Source organism: Taudactylus pleione, unplaced genomic scaffold (genome assembly GCF_031769625.1).
Source record: "Taudactylus pleione unplaced genomic scaffold, aTauple2 ptg001091l, whole genome shotgun sequence".
NCBI classification, from domain to species: Eukaryota; Metazoa; Chordata; class Amphibia; order Anura; family Myobatrachidae; genus Taudactylus; species Taudactylus pleione.
The window spans coordinates 3,459,147-3,480,064 of NW_028285492.1; the positions used below are offsets into that span (position 1 = coordinate 3,459,147).

The 20,918-nt window shown below is 46.5% G+C and overlaps 1 protein-coding gene across 1 annotated transcript in view; it reads left to right on the forward strand.

The window, feature by feature from the left end:
- The window catches only part of AFAP1 (actin filament associated protein 1), a gene marked incomplete at its 3' end in the record, with an annotated part of 109,466 nt that overhangs the window by 72,790 nt on the left and 15,758 nt on the right, over nt 1–20,918 (forward strand). The window contains exon 7 of the mRNA XM_088461749.1: nt 20,450–20,542. Coding sequence (XP_088317875.1) covers nt 20,450–20,542 — 93 coding nt within the window. The remainder of the gene's footprint in view (nt 1–20,449; nt 20,543–20,918) is intronic.

Below are 20,918 nucleotides of genomic sequence, written 5' to 3' on the forward strand. Positions count from 1 at the left end.
TAAAAAACAACCCGTCAAATTTTTGGTGAATAAAAAAAAAAGCATTGAAAATGGGTTTAACGTATTGGGTCTGGTATTTTGGGCGGGTGATATGGATGAGTCAAGTGTTTTAAACATTGCACGTGGTCACAGCAGGCGTTTTTTTTAACGGGTTTTAAAAGTGCCCTTTTTACGACATGAAAATATACTTGCACCCATTTTAACGTCCCCTGAATTTACGTGGAACAGTAATTTCCTGAAAAAAAAAAAATAGCTTTCTATCAGTTTTTTACATATACACAAATTACCGCCAACCGGAGCAAATATACTTTTATTACGGCCAATAATACACTTGTTAATTATTTTCCGGTGTACGTCAGCCAATTTTTGGCGTACAGACGCCATTTCCTGCTTGTTTTGACTTTTTTGGCTAAAATCGGCCGATTTTGCCGCTAATTGAATATGGCCCTTACTGGGAAAACCATCCAAGTGAGATCTGGTGGGGTGTAGCTTCGCTCATTATCAGCAGAGTTTTTTTGGTTATAAATTGTAACTGCCTCTTGTGGCTAGAAATCCTATAGGTGGTGCACTATGAGGGTTAGCATTACTGTCTCACAGCACTGAGGTCATAGGTTCGATACCCACTACGGTCCGTAGCTATGTGACGTTTGTATATTCTCCCCATGCTCGCGTGGGTTTCCTCCGGGTGCTCCGGTTTCCTCCCACAATCCAAAGATATACTGGTAGGTTAATTAACGCTAGTGTGTATTTATGTAAGCATGTGTTAGGGAATATAGATTGTAAGCTCGACTGGGGCAGGGACTGATGTGTATGGCCAGATAATCTCTGTGTATGCTCCAGCTGAGTAATATGTTTGCGCTATATAAATAACTGGTAATAATGATTTAATATGCTCACAATCCATACAAGACCAACATACTGTGTTGCCCTTCAGCTGTTGTGTTTTTTTTAATTGTAATTTCCATCATGCTTACCCACAAAAGATGTACTGTAACTTGGCAACAGCCCACCAGGTTTCTAGGGAAATTGGTTTCAAAACCATTGTCAAGCATAGGACCCTGTGGGGTCTTTAGGATCTATGGAGCTCATTCAGACCCGCTCGCTAGATGCGTTCTTCGGCACCCAGCGTATGCAAATTCGGCTAAGTGACGGCACGGCAGGCGATTGCATGGCAAGGCATTAGCACACCCACTATGTTTTGGCGTGCGATCACTTTGTGTATGCAGACCCCTACCAGCCTGTCTTAAGACGCCCACTAATGCACATCATCTCCAGGAAGTGTATGCAACCATCGGTACATCGGGTACCATTGGAAGCGAACGCAGCGCTTGAGGTTGACTATACCCTACCTCAAGCACTGAGATCACTTGAGAGTAAAAAACAACCAGGTGACGTGTACAATGACTCTTCCTTTTAATCATGCACACCTCTGAAACGGCGTTTAGACACTCAGGCACGCCTGCGTTCGCTCCTTCACTCCCCCGTTTCTAGTGGCCAGCCCCTGTTACCACCCACAAACTGCTTTTCCTGTCACTCACTCTGCTGGGCAGTCTATGCGCAGCGAGCGAACGCTTCCCGAGCATTCGCACTGGTTCATGCACGCGCACTGCAATTCATGCGCAGAATGCGAATATCGGCCAGCTACACGCGTGCGCTTCTTAGCGTCCGGGTCTGAATCAGATCCTATGTACTAACCCTTGGATGGAGAAAAAGTACCAACCAATCAGCTCCTAACTGTCACTTTACAGGCTGTGGAGTAGTTGTATGAAGCAGTGAAGAGAGTGGAGGAGTTGCCCAAGGCAACCAATTATGAGTACATTCCATAAAATGATAGAAGCTGATTGGTTGCTATAGGCAACTTCTCCACTGGCACGCTTCTCCACACTTTTCACTGCTTCACACATCTACCCCTGTGTGTGAAAAATGACAGTTGGGAGCTGATTGGTTGGTACTTTCTCTCGCCAAGGCTTAGTACATAGACCTCTTGGTCAGACTCTGGCGCTTACATTCCTATCTGAGCCCTGCCCTTTTCTCTTCTCTCCGCCTGTGAATACCAGTATTGCGCTTCATTTTTCTTTTCTGTTTCTCTTACATAAGTTTCATCAAATTCTCATATATTATTTGACTATTTTAATTTTAGAGCAAGAAAATCTGTTTCATGTAATACTTTTAAGATACATTTCCAACTACAACACATTAATGCTTGAAGTATCCATCTGAGCTCCATTTGGAAGGGACCGCACTCTTTTATGAAATGTATTACTTCATAAACGGCTGCAAGTTGCAGAACGAGGAGTAGAACACTGAGAAACCCTCTCTGGCGTGTGCAGTTGGCCGATCGCAGTGCCAAGTGAGAACGTACTGTAGGAAGTACCGGATCTATTCTCTATTGGAGGGAGGGAAAGGTTACTATATCCCAGCAGCTATCGGCTTTCTCACTGATGAGGTGGAAATCTCTAAAGTGCTACCTCCAGCTCCCGCTATCGAATCTATACAAATCTTTTTGTATTTTAGGCACCGTTTTTTTGTTTCAATGAAAAGTCCTATTTTACTTGGCAAAACTAAATATTTAATAAGCTATCCATTTACTTTTTACAATATGCATATGTCTTAAAAAACACAAATGGTTATTACGGTATTGCACCATACATTGTTTTTTTGCACACATATCTTTATGGGCTAAATTACAGTGATTACACGTCAGACACCTCTGAGCTGGAAAATTCCACTTCAGATGTGCGTTGTGACGTCAGCCGCCATTATAATGGCGCATTTCCACCTTTTTCCTTTTCTTTTGCTTGGCCAGAAAATGGATTAAAGTTACTTATATATTTGTTGTTGTTGTTGTTTATTATGCAGTGTAGTGCTTTATTACTGCCTGCAGGAGGCGCTTGTTAGTGCTTTTTAGGCAGATTTCTAGAAATGCGCTTCTCCTGGCCATATCGTTTTTTCTGTAATCCATATACTCTAGCGACATGGTGTTCTTATGTGTGTGTGTGTGTGTGTGTGAATATGTATGTATATATATATATATATATATATATATATATATGTATATGTATATATACATATATATATATATATATATATACATATATATATATATATATATATATATATATATATATATATATACACACACACATACTAATTGTAGAAGGTTTGTCCCATATCCTCAGTGCACAGTGGAAGCCTGTGTTATTTTGTTGAGGATAAATAGACTACAATAAATATTTTCTGGTTTGTGTTACCCAACATATTAAGAAGCTGATTGATTATACTTTGCTTTTAGAGCTGTTGCACATAAAGTATTGTACTGAGTAATGGGGAGGTTTCTGTGGGCTCCAGCGCAGACAGTGAGACAGCGCACATGTTTCATGTGTTTTCTTACAGTTTCCTGTACTGTGAATGGTTTCTCTTCTTGTCCTGAGCAAGATGTGAGAGTGGCAGGAAGGGAGGTGGCTGCGAGCGGAACACTCGGGATAGGAGAGGGATATGTTACAGGGTGGGGAGCTTGTGCCCTCTGAATTTACGTGTGGCAGTCACTCCTCCAATTAGACCAGGCTCCCACATTTATTCATATATGTAAAGCACATGAAACTAAGCTGAGAATACAGCTAGACTTCAGTCAACTCGCAAAAATATAATTTCAGATGAAAGTCTACAGTCTATTAGTAGCTTTTAGCTTCAGTTAATTTTACATTACAGTAGACCTGCAATGACTGTGCTTCTGTCCGGCCGTCCAGTAGACCTGCAATGTGTGTGCTTTGCTCCTGTCCGGCCGTACAGTAGACCTGCAATGTGTGTGCTTTGCTCCTGTCCGGCCGTACAGTAGACCTGCAATGTGTGTGCTCCTGTCCGGGCGTACAGTAAACCTGCAATGTGTGTGCTCCTGTCTGGCCGAACAGTAGACCTGCAATGTGTGTGTTCTTTGCTCCTGACCGGCTGTACAGTAGACCTGCAATGTGTGTGCTTTGCTCCTGTCTGGCCCTACAGTAGACCTGCAATGTGTGTGCTTTGCTCCTGTCCGGCCGTACAGTAGACCTGCAATGTGTGTGCTTTGCTCCTGTCCGGCCGTACAGTAGACCTGCAATGTGTGTGCTTTTGCTCCTGACTGGCCGTACAGTAGACCTGCAATGTGTGTGCTTTGCTCCTGAGCTTTGGCTGTTCAGAAATCGATTTGTCATGTTAACTTTGGGAATTTAGAGGACAAAAGTTATACATTGCTCATGTCTGTGCTTTCCAGTGAGCACGACTAGTTGAGTCTTTTTTTCCAACCCTAGCTGTGCACATAGCCTCCCATTGGTATAAGCCACTTAATGTCATGTATAAACTCTCACTCTCACAATGTGTTTGAAAAATGACAGTTGGGAGCTGATTGGCTGGCACCTTATCACTTCCTTATCATTTTTCAGTCTGTCTCCTAACACTGCTTAGTAAATAGACCACTGAAGTCCTCTGCAACCTCTTTTGAAATGGGTATGGATCAGTACAGGTCTACAATAAAAAGGTAGACAATACAAGTTAGACAGGTCGACAGGGTCTGAAGGTCGCACACCAAAAGTCGACTAGTTAGTATGTCGCCAGAATCATTAGTTTGACACACAAATGGTCGACACTGAATAGTCGACACATGTTTTTGTTTTGTAGCCCTAATCTTCACCCTAACCCTCCCTCCTTTTGCCAAACACTAACCGTCCGGCTAGGTACCTGACACTAACCGTCCCTTCTAGTGCCTAACCCTCCGGTAAGTGCCTAGCCCTCGCTCCTGGTGCCTAACCCCAACCCCAATTTTTTTTTAAATGTCGACCATTTGTGTGTCAACCTAATGACCTTGTCGACCTTCTGTCCGTCGGCCTTCTTACTAGTCGATCTTTAGTGTGTTGACCTTCAGACCCTATCGACCTATTGTCTGTCTAACTTGTATTGTCTAACTAAACATTTGTCTACCTTTTTACTGTAAACCTAATGATCGGATACCTCTTGAAATGATGAGAGCGCCAACCTTCAGTGGGTGCCCAACAGTAGGCCGAATATCATTAAGATCTAATTAATCTACTTAAACACATTGTAAATTCACGTTAAACATGTGCCACCCCTCATTCTACCACTGCCCCTGTCACATGCAGCCCTGTCCCCACTACCACAATCACCTGAATAGAGCGGTCACTGCCTCCAGTGCACATCCCTTAAGATACTGGTGCAGATTGAATACAGCCAGGACACCAAAGGAAATGTCCTTCTAGCCTATGTACTGATCTAATTCTCTCATTGCTAACCTACAAATGTGCAGTTTGCTTTGCCAATATCTTTGTTCATACAACTGACATCTTGAACTGGAAGACCAGTTGCGACTCGCTGTAAGGATCATGCTGGTGTAGGGCTCTCATGCATCCCATACAGTGGAAATCTTTCATTGAGCACTCTTATGCTGCCCATCCACTAGGCGATTAAAACTAGCGATTGAGCGATAACGACGGTTGTTATCGCTCCATCGCTTGGTAATCACCCGCAAATCGGGCAGTAAAATGTTAAAAACAACCAGCGATGCGCGCGCCCGCTGGTCGTTTTTAACATCAATCATCGCCCGAACATGACTGTCAACCTGACGACATCCGTCAGGTTGCCATGTTCGGGGATGATTGATCTGTATGATCTGTAATAATCATGTATGTCATAGAAACATAGAATTTGACAAAACATTAGAACTATTTTGCCCATTTAGTCTGCCCCTTTTGGGCTAGATTATTAGGGTTAGGGGTGGGTATTAGGGTTATGGTATTAGGGTAGGGGATTAGGGTTAGGAGTTGAGTTTTATAAGGTATTAGGGTTGTTTGGACATTAGTGTTAGGGTTTTAGGATTAGGATTGTTTGGGTGTTGGGGTTTGAGTTGTTTGGGTGTTAGGGTTTAATGAGTTAGGGTTGTTTGGGTATTCATGTTAGGGTTTTAGGGTTGTTTGGGTGTTAGGGTTGTTTGAGTGTAAAGGGGGGTATCCACTTAGCGATTTAACCAAGCAATTGCATGGTAACGGCATCTTTATCGTGCAATTGCTTGCAAATCGAGCATGCATCATGCATGTTTTGGTTGGAAGCGACCTGCGATGCGCGTGCCCGCTGGTCGCTTCCAACATCCGACATCGTCCGTACATGCTGGTCAATTGTGCGGGGATGAGGGATGTGCCTGGACTGCACGAGTGAACGTTCAGTCTAGGCACATCACTAGATATGCAAACGACAGCACGATTGCAATGTCATGATCGTGCTTTCGTTTGTATATCTATAAGTGGATACCCGCATTTAGGGTTAGAGTTTGGGTGTTAGGGTTTAATGGGTTAGGATTGTTTGGGTGTTAGGGTTTAATGGGTTAGGATTGTTTGAGTGTTAGGGTTAGGATTGTTTGGGGGTTGGGGTTTTAGGGATAGGATTGTTTGGGTGTTAGGGTTTAGGATTGTTTGGGTGTTAGGGTTTAATGGGTTAGGATTGTTTGAGTGTTAGGGTTAGGATTGTTTGGGGGTTGGGGCTTTAGGGATAGGATTGTTTGGGTGTTAGGGTTTAGGATTGGGGGTTGGGGTTTTAGGTTTAGGATTGTTTGGGGGTTGGGGTTTTAGGGTTAGAATTGTTTGGGTGTTGGGGTTGTTTGGGTATGGGGGTTTTAGGGTTAGGGTTGTTTGGGTGTTAGGGTTTTAGGGTTAGGGGTGTTTGGGTGTTAGGATTGTTTGGGTATTAGTGTTAGGGTTTAGGGTTGTTTGGGTATTAGTGTTAGGGTTTTAGGGTTAGGGTTGTTTGGGTATTCGTGTTAGGGTTTTAGTGTTAGGGGTGGGTATTAGGGTAGGGGATTAGGGTTAAGGGTTATGTTTGTTAGGGGATTAGGGTTGTTTGGGTTTTAGTTTTAGGGTATTAGGGTTAGGTCAGTTCCGATCCTTTAAGTAAAAATGTCGCTAGTGCACTAATCTAAAAATTTTATTTATTTTATATTTGGTGCTTCAAATAGAGCGGCAATGTTAGTAAATCCTGTGTTACAGTACCAAAATAAGGTACGATAAATATGTGCAAATTATACACGATCATTTTATGCATTGTTACTTTGACATCTGGATTTGATCCTTCTTTATATCCCTTAAGTATGTAGCTTGAGTCAATTTAAGCTTCTCCTTGCAGTACCTGCATATGATTTATGTGAATTATGATATCCGCATAGTTGATGAACACGCCTGAAGCAGATTATACGGAGCTGTAGCCAGACAAGACATGATATTTGTGGTCATCCGTTTCCTCCTTCTGGTTGTATTTCATGGAAACCACTGAAGTATAATAGTTTGTGATAAAAGCACAAAGGATGATACACAAAGGACAGGGAACCGTTCTAAGGAACAAAGCAAGGGCTGAAACGGAGGTAAACTTTTTGTCTAGACAGCAAACCACATTAATGGCCCGAGGAGGGCTGCTTATAAGGAAATGTTCTGGTAAAATCACTGTCATTTTAAATAAAGCCTTTACTTTTAGACATAAACACAAAAACCACTAATTAAATTGAAGTTTTTGGCCAAGGGAAGGGTCATGACCAGGGCTGATAACAGACTGACTGTACTGCGAGACCACATTCACAATGTATATCACAGTATACAGTGTATGTGTGTGTGTGTGTGTGCATGTGTGTGTATATATATATATAGAGAGAGAGAGATATGAATCAGTGAAGATGGTAGGTGAGCGACAGTAGTGCCTATACACTGTATACAAAAAAAGTGTATATAGAGTGTCTAGTGCATATGTGCAGAATAGATGTAAAATAAATAAGTGGTAGGTAATATTCAATACAATTTTGTCATTAAAACTTAATTATTAAAAAATAGTGACAGTGCAATTCCATTATAAAGTTAAAATGAAAAACCTTTAATTTACATAAAAAGCAGACATATAAATACAGTAAATGCAATAAAAATTGGCAAGGTAGGACAGCATAAATATGATGTAACGTTGTTAAAAAACTGGTACTCCATAAAAGTAAAAATAAATAGATTAAGGAGGTAAATCATATGCTTATCTTGATAGGGTATTCAAACCCAGTTCATAGAGGTACTGCAAGGTCCAACGCGTTTCGTCAATAATCAGACTTCATCAAGGGGATGTGATATATATATATCTATGTGTGTGTTTGTTGAACTGAGTCATTTAGGCATTCCTTAGCAATGTTACTCCTTGTGTCTTCTCTGCAACACCATATATCAGTTTATTTTATGTTACATACTGTATATTTAGTGTGTGCAGATCATTTGTGTTTGTTTGGTTTTTATGTATGGAAGCTTTGTTTTACGTTTCATGATGTTACATACCACCTAGGGATTACACTTTTGTCACAGTCCCCTCAGTGCTACTGTATTTTAGTGAGACAATTTCAACCATTCTTCACATTTTATTCCACAAGTCGTACCCAAGCACACTGTTTTGTGCAGTCATTTTGCTAAACCCTAGTTGTGTTTTTTCCTTCTTGTTTATTGCTTTCATGTCTTTACTTCAGAAATGAATCTTCAGAAATGTAAATGTTACAGAAACACTGTAATATGAAAGGCTGGGTATGTTTTCTTAGGTAAAAAGTCATAGGACAGCGCGGATGGCACAGAGGTTCACATTACTGGCCGACGGCACTGAGTTCGTTGCCCAGGGACGTAACCGGGCTTTCCAGCACCCTGTAATGGCCACGCCCCCCTGAGCACATGACGTAATGCGTAGGGGGACAGGTGTCGGCAGCGCTGGGATTTATAGAATTGACCGGAGCATTCTGAGGATGTTCCGGGGGTCTGTAAGAGCTGCAGTGTGCACACCTGGAAAGTCCACAGGACATTTCGGGAGAGGCACTACAGCAGCAATTCTGGCTGCACGGTGCCATTCAAGGCAATCTGCCAGCTGCAGAGGCCGTGGGTGAGCGGCGGTGCCACCCACAGGGCTCTGTTCGCCGTTACGGCTCTGTCGATTCCCACCAAGGCCCTAACTGTGTGGAGTTTGTATGCTCTCCCATGGTTTACGTGGGATTCCTTCCGGTGCTCCAGTTTTCTCCTACAATCCTAAAACATATTGGTAGGTTAATTAACCCTAGTGCATATATGTGTGTACACATGTGGTAGGGAAGGTAGATTGTAAGCTCCACTGGAGCAGGGACTGGAATGACCAGTATTTTAGAATGGACTTTGCACTATAAGTAACTGTTAATAAATAATTAGATTTTCTTTCAAGTTAATATGTAATTCTATTGTTCCCATGCCTAAACACATTTCTCCAAAAAGTTAGCAGCCTGGCCCACGTAATATGTTGGCAGGTTGCATAGCACGTCTGTTAAAAAAAAAAAAAAAAAAAAAAAACCACAAAATGACAATCCTATAATTAATGCATTACATATCATCAAAGTTGTATTGTCAGTTTGTGCCTCCATTGCCCTTACAGTGCCATCCTCTGCCTCCATTCCACTTACAGTGCCAGCCTCTGCCTCCATTCCACTTACATTGCCAGCCTCTGCCTCCATCCCACTTGCATTGCCAGCCTCTGCCTCCATCCCACTTACATTGCCAGCCTCTGCCTCCATCCCACTTACATTGCCAGCCTCTGCCTCCATCCCACTTACATTGCCAGCCTCTGCCTCCATCCCACTTACATTGCCAGCCTCTGCCTCCATCCCACTTACATTGCCAGCCTCTGCCTCCATCCCACTTACATTGCCAGCCTCTGCCTCCATCCCACTTACATTGCCAGCCTCTGCCTCCATCCCACTTACATTGCCAGCCTCTGCCTCCATCCCACTTACATTGCCAGCCTCTGCCTCCATCCCACTTACATTGCCAGCCTCTGCCTCCATCCCACTTACAGTGCCATCTTCCACCTATAATCCACTACGGTGCCTGCCTGTACCTCTATCCCACTATGGTGTCACCCTGCCTGTGCCTCTATACCACTATGGTGTCAGCCAGCCTGTGCCTCTATCCAACTACAGTGTCAACCTGTGCCTCGATCTCACTACAGTGCCAGCCTGTGCATGTTCTAATGCTCTGATTGGCTACACAGTGGTCTAGCTTTTTGCACATTCTGATGCTCTGATTGGTTACAGATTGGCCTAGCCTTGTGAAGGTTTTAATCGCTCTGATTGTCTCCTCATTTGTCTGTGGAATCATTTTGATGCTCCAATTGGCTACATGTTGGCAAAGCCTTTTGAAAGTTCTAATGCTCTATTTAGATACAGCTAGAAATAGGTCCTGGAATCTGCACTGAGTTTTTGTTTTTTACCTGTGTTCCTATTGTATTTATTAATATCAATATTCCTATTTGTATGTATTAATATCCATATAATCTGAAATTTTGCTTTCCCACCTCAGTTAAAATGACGGATCACATGTTGGTTCAATAGAACAATGTGACCAAGTGCACAAATGAAGAAACTATTGGTTAAAAGTGATGGCTCTTGAATAAAAGTCTTTCTCTGCATCATGTTCCTTCATTGCAGCTCGGTGTAGAATGTGTTGAACGTAGGAGTTTTTAGCAGGATTTCCACTTTACAATAAACATGTGTTTATAATGGAGTCCACCACACCTATGAGAGTTAGAGGTGTGACGAGGGGAGTACTTGACTGAGAGCATGAATTCGTCTGTGCTACTTTGTGCACTCGCCAAATCGCTTCCCAGTGTTTTGTCTGTAGCTTGCATTACACAAAGCGCTTGCCAAAATAACTTAAATCAGTGCTTGGAGCCAAAAAAAAGTCCACAATGGGTTCAAATGTCATAGAAGAGGTAAAAATAAAGTTCCAGGATGCTGCGTAATTGGATTCCTTGGTGTGTGGGAAGGGTTTGATCCGTACACTGTTCAAGTAGGTCACGCTTAGGCAACCTGTGGCTTTATAGCCTGTGTTGAACTACAAGTCTCATCGTGCCCTGACAGCCACTTGTACATAGTTTAATAAAATTAGTCCTTAACTATGTTTCACCTGGTGATATATTTTCTGATTCAACCACTGTCTTCCTATAGCGCACGTGTGATGTCACTGGCTGACCTGGGGTGGTATGGATCTGGGCAATTTGGTCTCTAACATTTGTGGACAAATTATAACTGGCCATTTATACCCCCTGTCCCCTGTTGGTTGTTAGTTGCAGACAGTCCCTATAATCGTGTGAAATGGCAACAATCTCTTTTGCTGTGGCCATATGACCTGTACAACACACATTTAATGGGAATTGTTTTGCATGTTTAGTAAAATGAGCTTTCTGATCTCATGGCTTTAGGATATTGTCTGTGTTCAGAGTCAACTGAATCAGCGAGTCTCATGATTCATGGACCAGAGACTCAGGAATGTTTCATCTCATTACAAAAGACAGGTTAAGAAATACTTCGGAAAAGCATTTCTGTCTTCTATGCTTAGCTGTCTCCAGCACCCACAGGACCGTATTCATTACACTTCTCCTATGAGACTGGCTGGAGTAAAACTAATAGGGGTATATTTACTAAAATGAGAGTTTTTAGAAGTGGGAGATGTTGCCCATAGCAACCAATCCGCTTCTACTTAACATTTAACTAGCACCTTCTAGAAGATAATAGCTAGAATCTGATTGGTTGCTGTGGGTAACATCTCCACTTCTGAAAACTCTCACTTTAGTAAATTTACCCCATAGAGAGAAATGTAAAAAGGCTATTCAGAGCAGCAACATATTTTTGTTTTTGAAAGTATCTTATACAGATTTTTATTGCTCGACTATTGTGTTAGTAATTGATCATTTTGTGACACAGCTATTCATCCTTTCTATAAGCGGTACACATGGGATTCGGTCATTTGGGCACCCTATCAGTTAGGCTCCAGATGGGATTTTAATAAGGGACATATATAAATTATATGGGTTCTGGGGCTATTTGAATGAATGATGATGCGTTAAAGACTTGTGGTTACTTACAACCTATTGATTTGTGTGGTGAGAGTCAGATGACTATGTCACATAAAGTACAGATGTGTCCTCATACACTATTGCGCAAGGCGCGTCTGGTACCGTGCGACTCTGCTTTTCCCGGGTGCCTTTTCCACCCGATAATACATCTTGGTCGCAATCGGATGAGGCAAACCGCATCAGGAAACTGCGCTGATTAATTTGATAGTGAAGTTCGCATATTAAATTAATCGGTGAAGCAGTTTGTCACATCCAGTTGCGACGAAGATGCATTTTCAGGCGATAAAGACGCTCCGTGCAAGCCGAGACGCACAGGACCTGGTGGCTCAGTCACTCTCTAGATACTATTTTTTTTTTATGTAGGACAGCTCACTGAGCTCATTTTATTCTTGAACCACATGTCTTTCATATTTCCCTTTTTAAGGTGCTTCTAACCTCTAAGTGTGTTGCCTTAAATTGAGCACAATGATAACTGTATTGGATTTTGACCACGGTCAGAAGATGGTCGCCAGACAAGTTTGTTAAATATTTGATCTAAACAATTTGTTCAAACAACAGTTTTTGTCTATTTTCCAGCAAATATCTATATCAGCAAATTGCTGATTGTCATTTGCTTTCATATCTTACCAGATTTTCATTCCAACCAATCAACTAGTTGGCTGGTTGGATGTAAGTTGGTCTAGTGTGTGGCCAGCTTAAGTCTTTATAACATGGGCAGGCTGCTGTGTTGTCAAATGCCAGCCGTATCCATGGCAAGTAGCCATGCCACCTGGCCTTATACAGAGATTATGCCAGTACTTCTCCTTATCATACACCCATGAATTAGCCTGTCCTATTACTTGACACTCTGGTGCCCCTGATGGCAGAGCCCTTGACCCTCTGTCCAGCCCACAAAGTCAGACCCAGTGTGACACATGGCATTTTCCGATTACTAGGAGAGAATTCGGCCTCCTCCATCAGAACATTGTTTAGACACCTGTAGCTGTCTGCATCTGTTAGTCCAACTGTATCCCGTTACCTGCCAAAATATACATCATCCACGTTCCTTCCCAGTTCACACCACACTCGCTTTATCAGGGTTGTTTCAGTTCATCTTTATTATGTTTCCTATTACATATGTAGAGTTATAATAGTTTATTGACAACAAAGAGTTTTTCTTTCTTCAGTTGATGCTTTTTATGTGTTGAGGTCCATTAATCTGACTTCTCGTGGAATTAAAGATAGGCGAGAAAAACGCAGTGTGTCATTTCATACCAGCTCCGCAGTTTCTGACCATTTTCTGTCCATCGACTGAAGCCAATGACATAATGACGGTGCGAACACATTTGTCTTGGATCTAAGATTTAAACGTGCGCAGAGTCTGTGGACACCATGTTTGTTTTAGGGATGGGCCCTTTTAATGGCTTTTGAAGTGGGTTCAAAGACTTGGTACACATTCGGTATTTGATGGTGATGCAAAACACGACACCAGACGATTAGGTTTAATAAAAAATAGCTGCATAAATTGCAACCTTACATACCCTCATGGTCTAATAGCCTGTGCAATCCGTACAGGAAAGCTACTGTCCCTGGTACCAAAGTGTTGAAATAGTGATTATTGAAGGAAGGTCTCTTTGTGTGGGATTTTTCTGTGAGCAACCACTGAGCCAGCAATGCAAGCACAGCCCTTTCATTGAAACATTTTGGAAGTTTGACGGAACTGAAGTTCAGCAATTGCAATAAGGCCGAGGCTCTCGTCATATAAAATATTATTTCTACTTCAGGGTCCATAGGGTATCCACAGGATACCTTGGGGTATAGGTGTGACGTCAGTCGCAGGGCACCAAAGAGTTAAGCTTTCAGCCTCCCAGGATGCACTAGGTCCCCCTCCTATACCCCGCCCCCGAGCCAAGGCACCTCAGTTTAGTTTGGTGCCCGGCCGGAGTCGGGTGCACCTGTTGGAGTGGGGGCTAGAAGAGCCCCTGAAGCTTTTCTTCATGCAGCTGTGGCTGCACATCTGGATGAACAGCATGGACAGTCAGTCCTGACGTCCATGCTGTCTTCCCTACACCCCGCTGGTACCAGAACGCCGGTACTGATCCAGGGATGCTGGTGGGCATCTGGGGTCACAGCTAGCGGTGACCCCAGATGTTCCGGACAATGGCCGGATTCAAGGGGGACAGAGGTAAGCAGCGGGGTCCCGCGGTGGGTCCCCGCTGATCACATGGTCCTAAGTCCCCAGGCAGGGGGCTCCCTGGGGACTGGCTGCAGCGTGGAGCCAGGCGACCAACCTGCGCTTCCACTACCCCCTGGGACAGCGGACCGCAGCAGAGCGGTAGCGCTGCGGCGTCCCAGGGGTTAAATGCATGCCAGGGGAGCGCGCCTTCCCTGTCTCACAGCCGGCACCTCCCCCGCTGCACACAGCCCTCTCTGCACTGTGCTGACTGGCCCTGTGTCAGCGCTCCTCCCCCAGGCCAGCCTTCTCTCTGCTCCTCGGCGGCCATCTTTTCAGAAGCATGGTGAACGCTGCTGGAAGCCTGCATTGGAAGCATCGTGGTCTGGGTCCCCCCGCATACCTCTCCTCCGCTGTGGTCAGGTCTGTGTATGCAGCGCTGTGTCCTACCAGGCCCTGCGTCTGTGTAGTTGAGTGATCAGCGCTGTTAGTGCAGGAATTGATTTTCTTTGCATTGTATGTGACTGTGCTAGCGCTGCTGCCTGTAACTTTTCTTCTCAAGACTGTCAGCTTTATTACTGTCCCTGTTCTTTCTGCTAAGCCCTTGCGGTGCGGTGCTGCAGGGTGGTCTCTCGCCTATTTAATATATAATTGGTGAGAGGGGTCACATACGTGGTGCCATCATGTCTGAAAGTGATTTTCCCCTCCGGCTACAGTGTACCACGTGTAAAGTACCGTTAGCGGAGGGGGAGGGTAGCGCGGAGGGCCTTTGCCGGCAGTGTTTGTCCATGGCGCGGCCTCTTACGGTTACAGCACCGGTACAGGAGCCGCCCTGGGCTTGTTTCGCTCAGGTGCTAACAGCTTTAGTGGGCCAGTTAGCTCCGCAGCCCGCGTTTACTCCGATGGGTTTGGCCCAGCAGTCTGTGGTGTCGTCACCCATGCAGGGTTTCCCACGACAATTGGTGGTACCCCACAGTCTCCCTATTTCCCCGCTCCCGGTTTCTCAGGAGCCAGCGTGGGTTAACTCCCTGACGAGTTCGGTACAGCACTTGTCGGATGTGTTGCAAGGGGAGTCTGTGATGCGGCCTCATAAACGGCCGGTGGCGTCTCTATCCGCTCCTTATGAGGATGACGAAGGGACGTCTGATGATGGGGAGATTCTGGATCCTTACGATCAGGAACCTCTCCATACTAAGGACGTTGATGCTAAGTCCAAAGTATATATTCCTGGACTTATTCGGGCGGTCCGCACAGCCTTGGTGATTGAGGACGAAGTTCCCCCAGCGGCTAAGTCTAAGTATGCCTTTTTCAAAGACGTGAAGGGCGATGCCACAGTCTTTCCTCTTTCGGGTCAGTTGGTGGACCATTTAGAGGAGGCGTGGAAACAGCCTGGCAAAAGATACCAGCCGCAGCGACGCCTGGCGGTGGCTTATCCGTTCGCGGATAATTATTTTGCTAAGTGGGAATCCCCTCCACAGGTGGATTCTCACGTGACCCGTCTTGTCCGTAGTGCCACATTGCCGATGCCATCCATATCCTCCCTTAAGGATGCTACGGACCGCAAGGTGGAAATCTGCCTGAAGTCCGCTTATTCCCTTGCGGGGGGGGGCAGCACGGCCGGCTATGGCCATTTGCTGGGTTGCCAGAGCGATGGAGCGCTGGGCGGATTCATTAGAGGCTTCTTTTGATTCCGACTGTCCGGCCGAACAGGCGGAGTTGATTGGCAATCTCCGTGATTCGGCCACCTACATCAACGAGGCGGCTCTAGACATTAGTACTCTGGTGTCTAGAATTTCTTCAGCAGCGGTAGCTGCTCGTCGCACCTTGTGGCTGCGATCCTGGAAGGCGGACGCAGATTCCAAGAAGGGTCTGGAAGCGTTGCCGTTTACCGGAGAAGCTCTCTTCGGTCCGGATCTGGATAAGATTGTGGCCACGCTGGCGGCAGCCAAATCGGCTTGTCTCCCGTCGGCCGCTGCTCCTTCTGGTTCTGGACCATCGTCCTTTCGGTCATCTAGGGCCCAGGGCAGGCCCAAACCACAGTCGTTTCCTCGTCAGGCTGGCCCTAGGAAATCGGTCAAGCCCCGGAAGCAGGCATGGAGTGCCAGACGTCCGGCCCCCAAGCCAGATGACAAGCCTGCGGTCCGGGCCTCCCTTTGGGGGATCCCAGGGTGGGAGGCCACCTGCTGCAGTTCGCCCAGTGTTGGTCGGTCACTACGACAGACACTTGGGTTCTGGAGGTGGTCTCCCACGGGTACGCCCTCTCCTTCCGGCACAGACCCCCGGCTCGATTCTTCACCACGGGTCTACCATCAGACCGGAACAAGGCTACGGAGCTGCGGAAGGTATTGCACACTATGCTCCAGGCTGGAGTTATAGTGCCTGTTCCATTCTCCCAGAGGGGCCAGGGTTTCTATTCAAATCTTTTTTTGGTACAGAAACCCAATGGGTCGTATCGTCCGATTCTCAACCTCAAAGCACTCAACAAGTCTTTGCGGGTACCGAAGTTTCGGATGGAGACCCTACGGTCCATCATTCTGGCGCTGGAACCTGGGGACTACATGGTGTCATTGGACATACAGGACGCTTACCTGCATGTCCCTATTCTTTTGCGCCATCAACAGTTCCTCAGGTTTGCAATCCGCAGCGACCACTTCCAGTTTCGGGCGTTACCCTTTGGCCTGGCGACAGCACCACGTGTTTTCACCAAGGTGATGGCGGTCATGGCGGCTTCTCTGCGGCTGCAGGGAGTCCGCATGTTGCCGTACTTGGACGACCTGTTATTGGTGGCGGGATCTCCAGAGCTCCTGTTACGCCACTTGGACCTGACCATTGCCCTGCTGCAACGGCACGGCTGGCTAATCAACTGGCAGAAGTCCACTCTAATCCCGTCTCGGAGGATTCTGCATCTTGGAGCCTTATTGGACTCGGGGACAGCAAAAGATCTTCGTGACGGAGGAAAAGATCTCTGCTTTACAGTCAAGGGTGCGCAGTTGTCTGCACAGCCGCCGGGTGTCTCTACACTCGGCGATGAGGTTACTGGGCTCCATGGTGTCGGTGTTCGACATGGTGGAATACGCCCAGTTTCACTCCAGACCTCTGCAGCACCTGATCCTGTCAAAGTGGAACGGGCTGCCTCAGTCTCTGAAGTCCCAGACGATTGTGTTCACCCCGGAGGTTCGCCTGTCCCTTGCTTGGTGGTTACAGACGACCCACCTCAGCGAGGGACGTCCGTTCTGGGTTCCAAATTGGGTCCTGTTGACAACGGACGCCAGTCTTCGGGGCTGGGGAGCAGTTTCGGGTCCACATCTGTTCCAGGGCAGACGGGCGCCGACAGAAGCGGAGCTTCCAATCAATATCTTGGAACTCCGTGCGGTCTTCAATGCTCTCCAGCAGGCACATCGATTTCTCCAGGGTCACCCGGTAAAGGTCCAGTCGGACAACGCTACCACCGTGGCCTACATAAACAGGCAAGGAGGAACCTGAAGCCGGGTGGCTCTCGTAGAGGTGTCTCGGATCCTGGTTTGGGCGGAGCGCAATCTTCCGGCCATATCAGCGGTCTTCATCCCGGGAGTGCTCAATTGGGAGGCGGACTTTCTAAGTCGCCAGGACGTTCATCCGGGGGAATGGTCCCTGCACCCGGACGTTTTTCAACTACTGGTGGACAGATGGGGTCTTCCAGAGATCGACCTCATGGCGTCCCGGCACAGCAACAAGTTGCCGGTGTACGGGTCTCGCACAAGAGACGAAGGGGCGTCTCTGGTGGATGCTCTGTCTGTCCGGTGGACGTTCCGGTTCGCATACCTGTTCCCTCCGGTCTCCCTTCTTCCACGGGTAATCCGGAAATTCAAACAGGAAGGAGGGACGCTCCTGTTGATAGCTCCCGCGTGGCCCAGACGGCACTGGTTCTCAGACCTTCAGGGTCTGTCCGTGGACAGTCCTCTGCGGTTGCCGCTACGAACGGACCTCCTGTCTCAGGGTCCTTGTTGTCACCCGGACCTGACTCGGCTGTCTTTGACGGCGTGGCTGTTGAGACGGCCATGCTGAGGTCCCGGGGGTTTTCCAGCTCTGTGGTGCGTACCATGTTGCGAGCTCGGAAACAGTCTTCCGCGAGGATATACCATCGCGTGTGGCATACGTTCTTCCAGTGGTGTCGACCGAGAGGTTATGCACCGCGGGAGTTTCGTCTGTCTCGGATTCTCGCCTTCCTGCAAGCGGGACTAGATCATAGGCTTCGCCTTGCTTGTTTGAAGGTACAGGTTTCGGCCCTGTCTGTCTGGTTTCACCGTAGGATTGCTACAATCCCGGATGTGCGCACCTTTATGCAAGGTGTTGTCCGCATTCAGCCGCCCTTTATTCCACCTGTGGCGCCTTGGGATTTGGCTGTGGTCCTGAGGGCTCTCCAAGGACCGCCGTTTGAACCACTGGGATCAGTGGATCTTAAATGGCTAACAGCTAAGACTGTTTTCCTTCTGGCTATTGCTTCGGCCAGACGTGTTTCTGAGTTAGGGGCTCTTTCTTGTAGACCCCCTTTCTTGGTTTTTCATGGGAACATGGCAGTACTCCGCACTCGGCCCGAGTTTCTTCCCAAAGTTGTTTCCCAGTTTCATGTTAACGAGGAAATCGTTGTTCCGGCCTTTAACTCACCGGGTCTTTTTGTGGGTGAGGCCTCTTTGGATGTTGTGCGGGCCTTAAGGACTTATGTTGACCGCACTTCTTCGTTTAGGAAGTCGGACGCTTTGTTTGTCCTCTATGGCTTCCGTAAAAAGGGTTGGCCTGCTTCAAAGCAAACTTTGGCAGCCTGGATCCGTATGGCTATTTCTGAAGCTTATCTTCATGAAGGCCTACCGGTTCCTCCTTCTCTGAAGGCTCATTCCACTAGGTCTGTGGGTCCTTCGTGGGCAGCTCGACGTGGTGCCTCTGCAGTCCAGATCTGCAAGGCTGCTACGTGGTCCTCTGTCCATACCTTCGTGAGGTATTACAGGTTTGACACCTTCGCCTCTCAGGATGCTTCCTTCGGGCGGCGGATTCTCCTTTCTGCACAGGAGCGTCCCCACCCTTAAAGGATACTGCTTTGGGACATCCCCAAGGTATCCTGTGGATACCCTATGGACCCTGAATAGAAAATATGAGATATGGTAAGAACTTACCCTTGTTATCTCTATTTCTACGAAGTCCATAGGGTTCCACAGGACTCCCGCCCTGTCGCACCTGTGCTGCAGATGGGCTTTGCTCTGGTCACCGGTTTTCCGTCTCCCTCTGGTGAGAATGTGATTCCTGTATGTGTCCAGAGCTTTGTTCTCTCTCTTCCTTCTCCTCCTCCGGCCTATGGCTTGGTAACTAACTGAGGTGCCTTGGTTCGGGGGGGGCTATAGGAGGGGGACCTAGTGCATCCTGGGAGGCTGAAAGCTTAACTATTTGGTGCCCTGCGACTGACGTCACACCTATACCCCAAGGTATCCTGTGGAACCCTATGGACTTCGTAGAAATAGAGATAACAAGGGTAAGTTCTTACCATATCTCATATTATTCCTTCCCATGGTGAAGGAGCTCTCAAATACATATTGTGAATATAACCTGATGTCCCCAATTCCGTCCCTGCTCCCATCCCTACTGTACCTAATTACATTAACTGCATATGCAAATGAGCCGGAAGAGTCTTATTCAGCAAATATCTACTGGTAGTGCAAACACGAAAAAGATAGATGGTGTCTACATATGTTTATATCAGTGTTTCCCAACTCCAGGCCACAGGGAACATTTTTTTTTTTTTTTATCAGTGCATGTTTTCCATATCTCCTTGTTGATGCACAGGTGCATTCATTACCGTCTGACATATTTTAACCACTTAACTGGCGTGGTTGCATGTGATTAGACCAGAGCCAGAAGCGCTTTAGCTGACAAGGTTACCTCACATGCGATCACGCCAGCCTGCTCTGTCCCCCGGCAAAGTAGATCCGCTCTGCACTTGTGGGGAGGGAGAGGGGAGGCTAAACTGGGGACCCATTGGCCCTAGGGTTGAGGGTGGAGGCTCTGCCACGGGAACCTATTTACTCCTAGGGGGCTGCGAGTTAATATTGCTGGGGATCTTTTTGACACTGGGTGGGGATATTTTTGATGGGGGTGAGAAGTGAAATTACAATGGGAGCCTATGGACACCGGGGTTGGGGGTGCAAAAAATTCCTTAACCCTGTTGAAAGATTTACATCTGATGGTAATTATTTCACTTGTGATACATGGGCGATCTGTAAAACATGGACTGTTAGGGGTCCCTGAGGACTACAGTTGGGAAACACTAGTTACAAACGACATATACGCCAGAAAAAAAAATCATTTCTAGGGGGGTTTTTTGTTGCAGCATCTGAAATGTACCCTTTGTTGCAGGTGATAAAAGACGTGTGCAGCAGCTGTGGTGGGCCTCTGGACTCGGATGGACACTCTTCAAGTTCCCCCGTGCCAAGGACAGAACTGGAAAAAGTATAAACCTCATTGCAATATACAGACTGTAAAATCCTTCCCTGTTCGCTCTTTAACTGACATTTGGGAGTGAAATTGTATTTTCAGTAAAGTTACTTTCACTTAACTGTTTACAGATGTCCCACAGAAAAAAATGGCGCAGGTTATTTTATGCACAGTAAACCCTGCATGCCGCAACACATTTATACCCATCATGTTCGAGATGGCAGCTATGCACTCGTGTCAATGGCGGCTTGGCGGTACAAGTTTGGTGGCATGATGGAGGCCATTTAGTTGTGCTCCCATCAGTTGATGCCCCCGTAGAACATACACAATTGTCTGTGTGCTAATTGCAGAAACTTCAGACCCCTAACACCCCCCCCGCCCACTTCCCTCA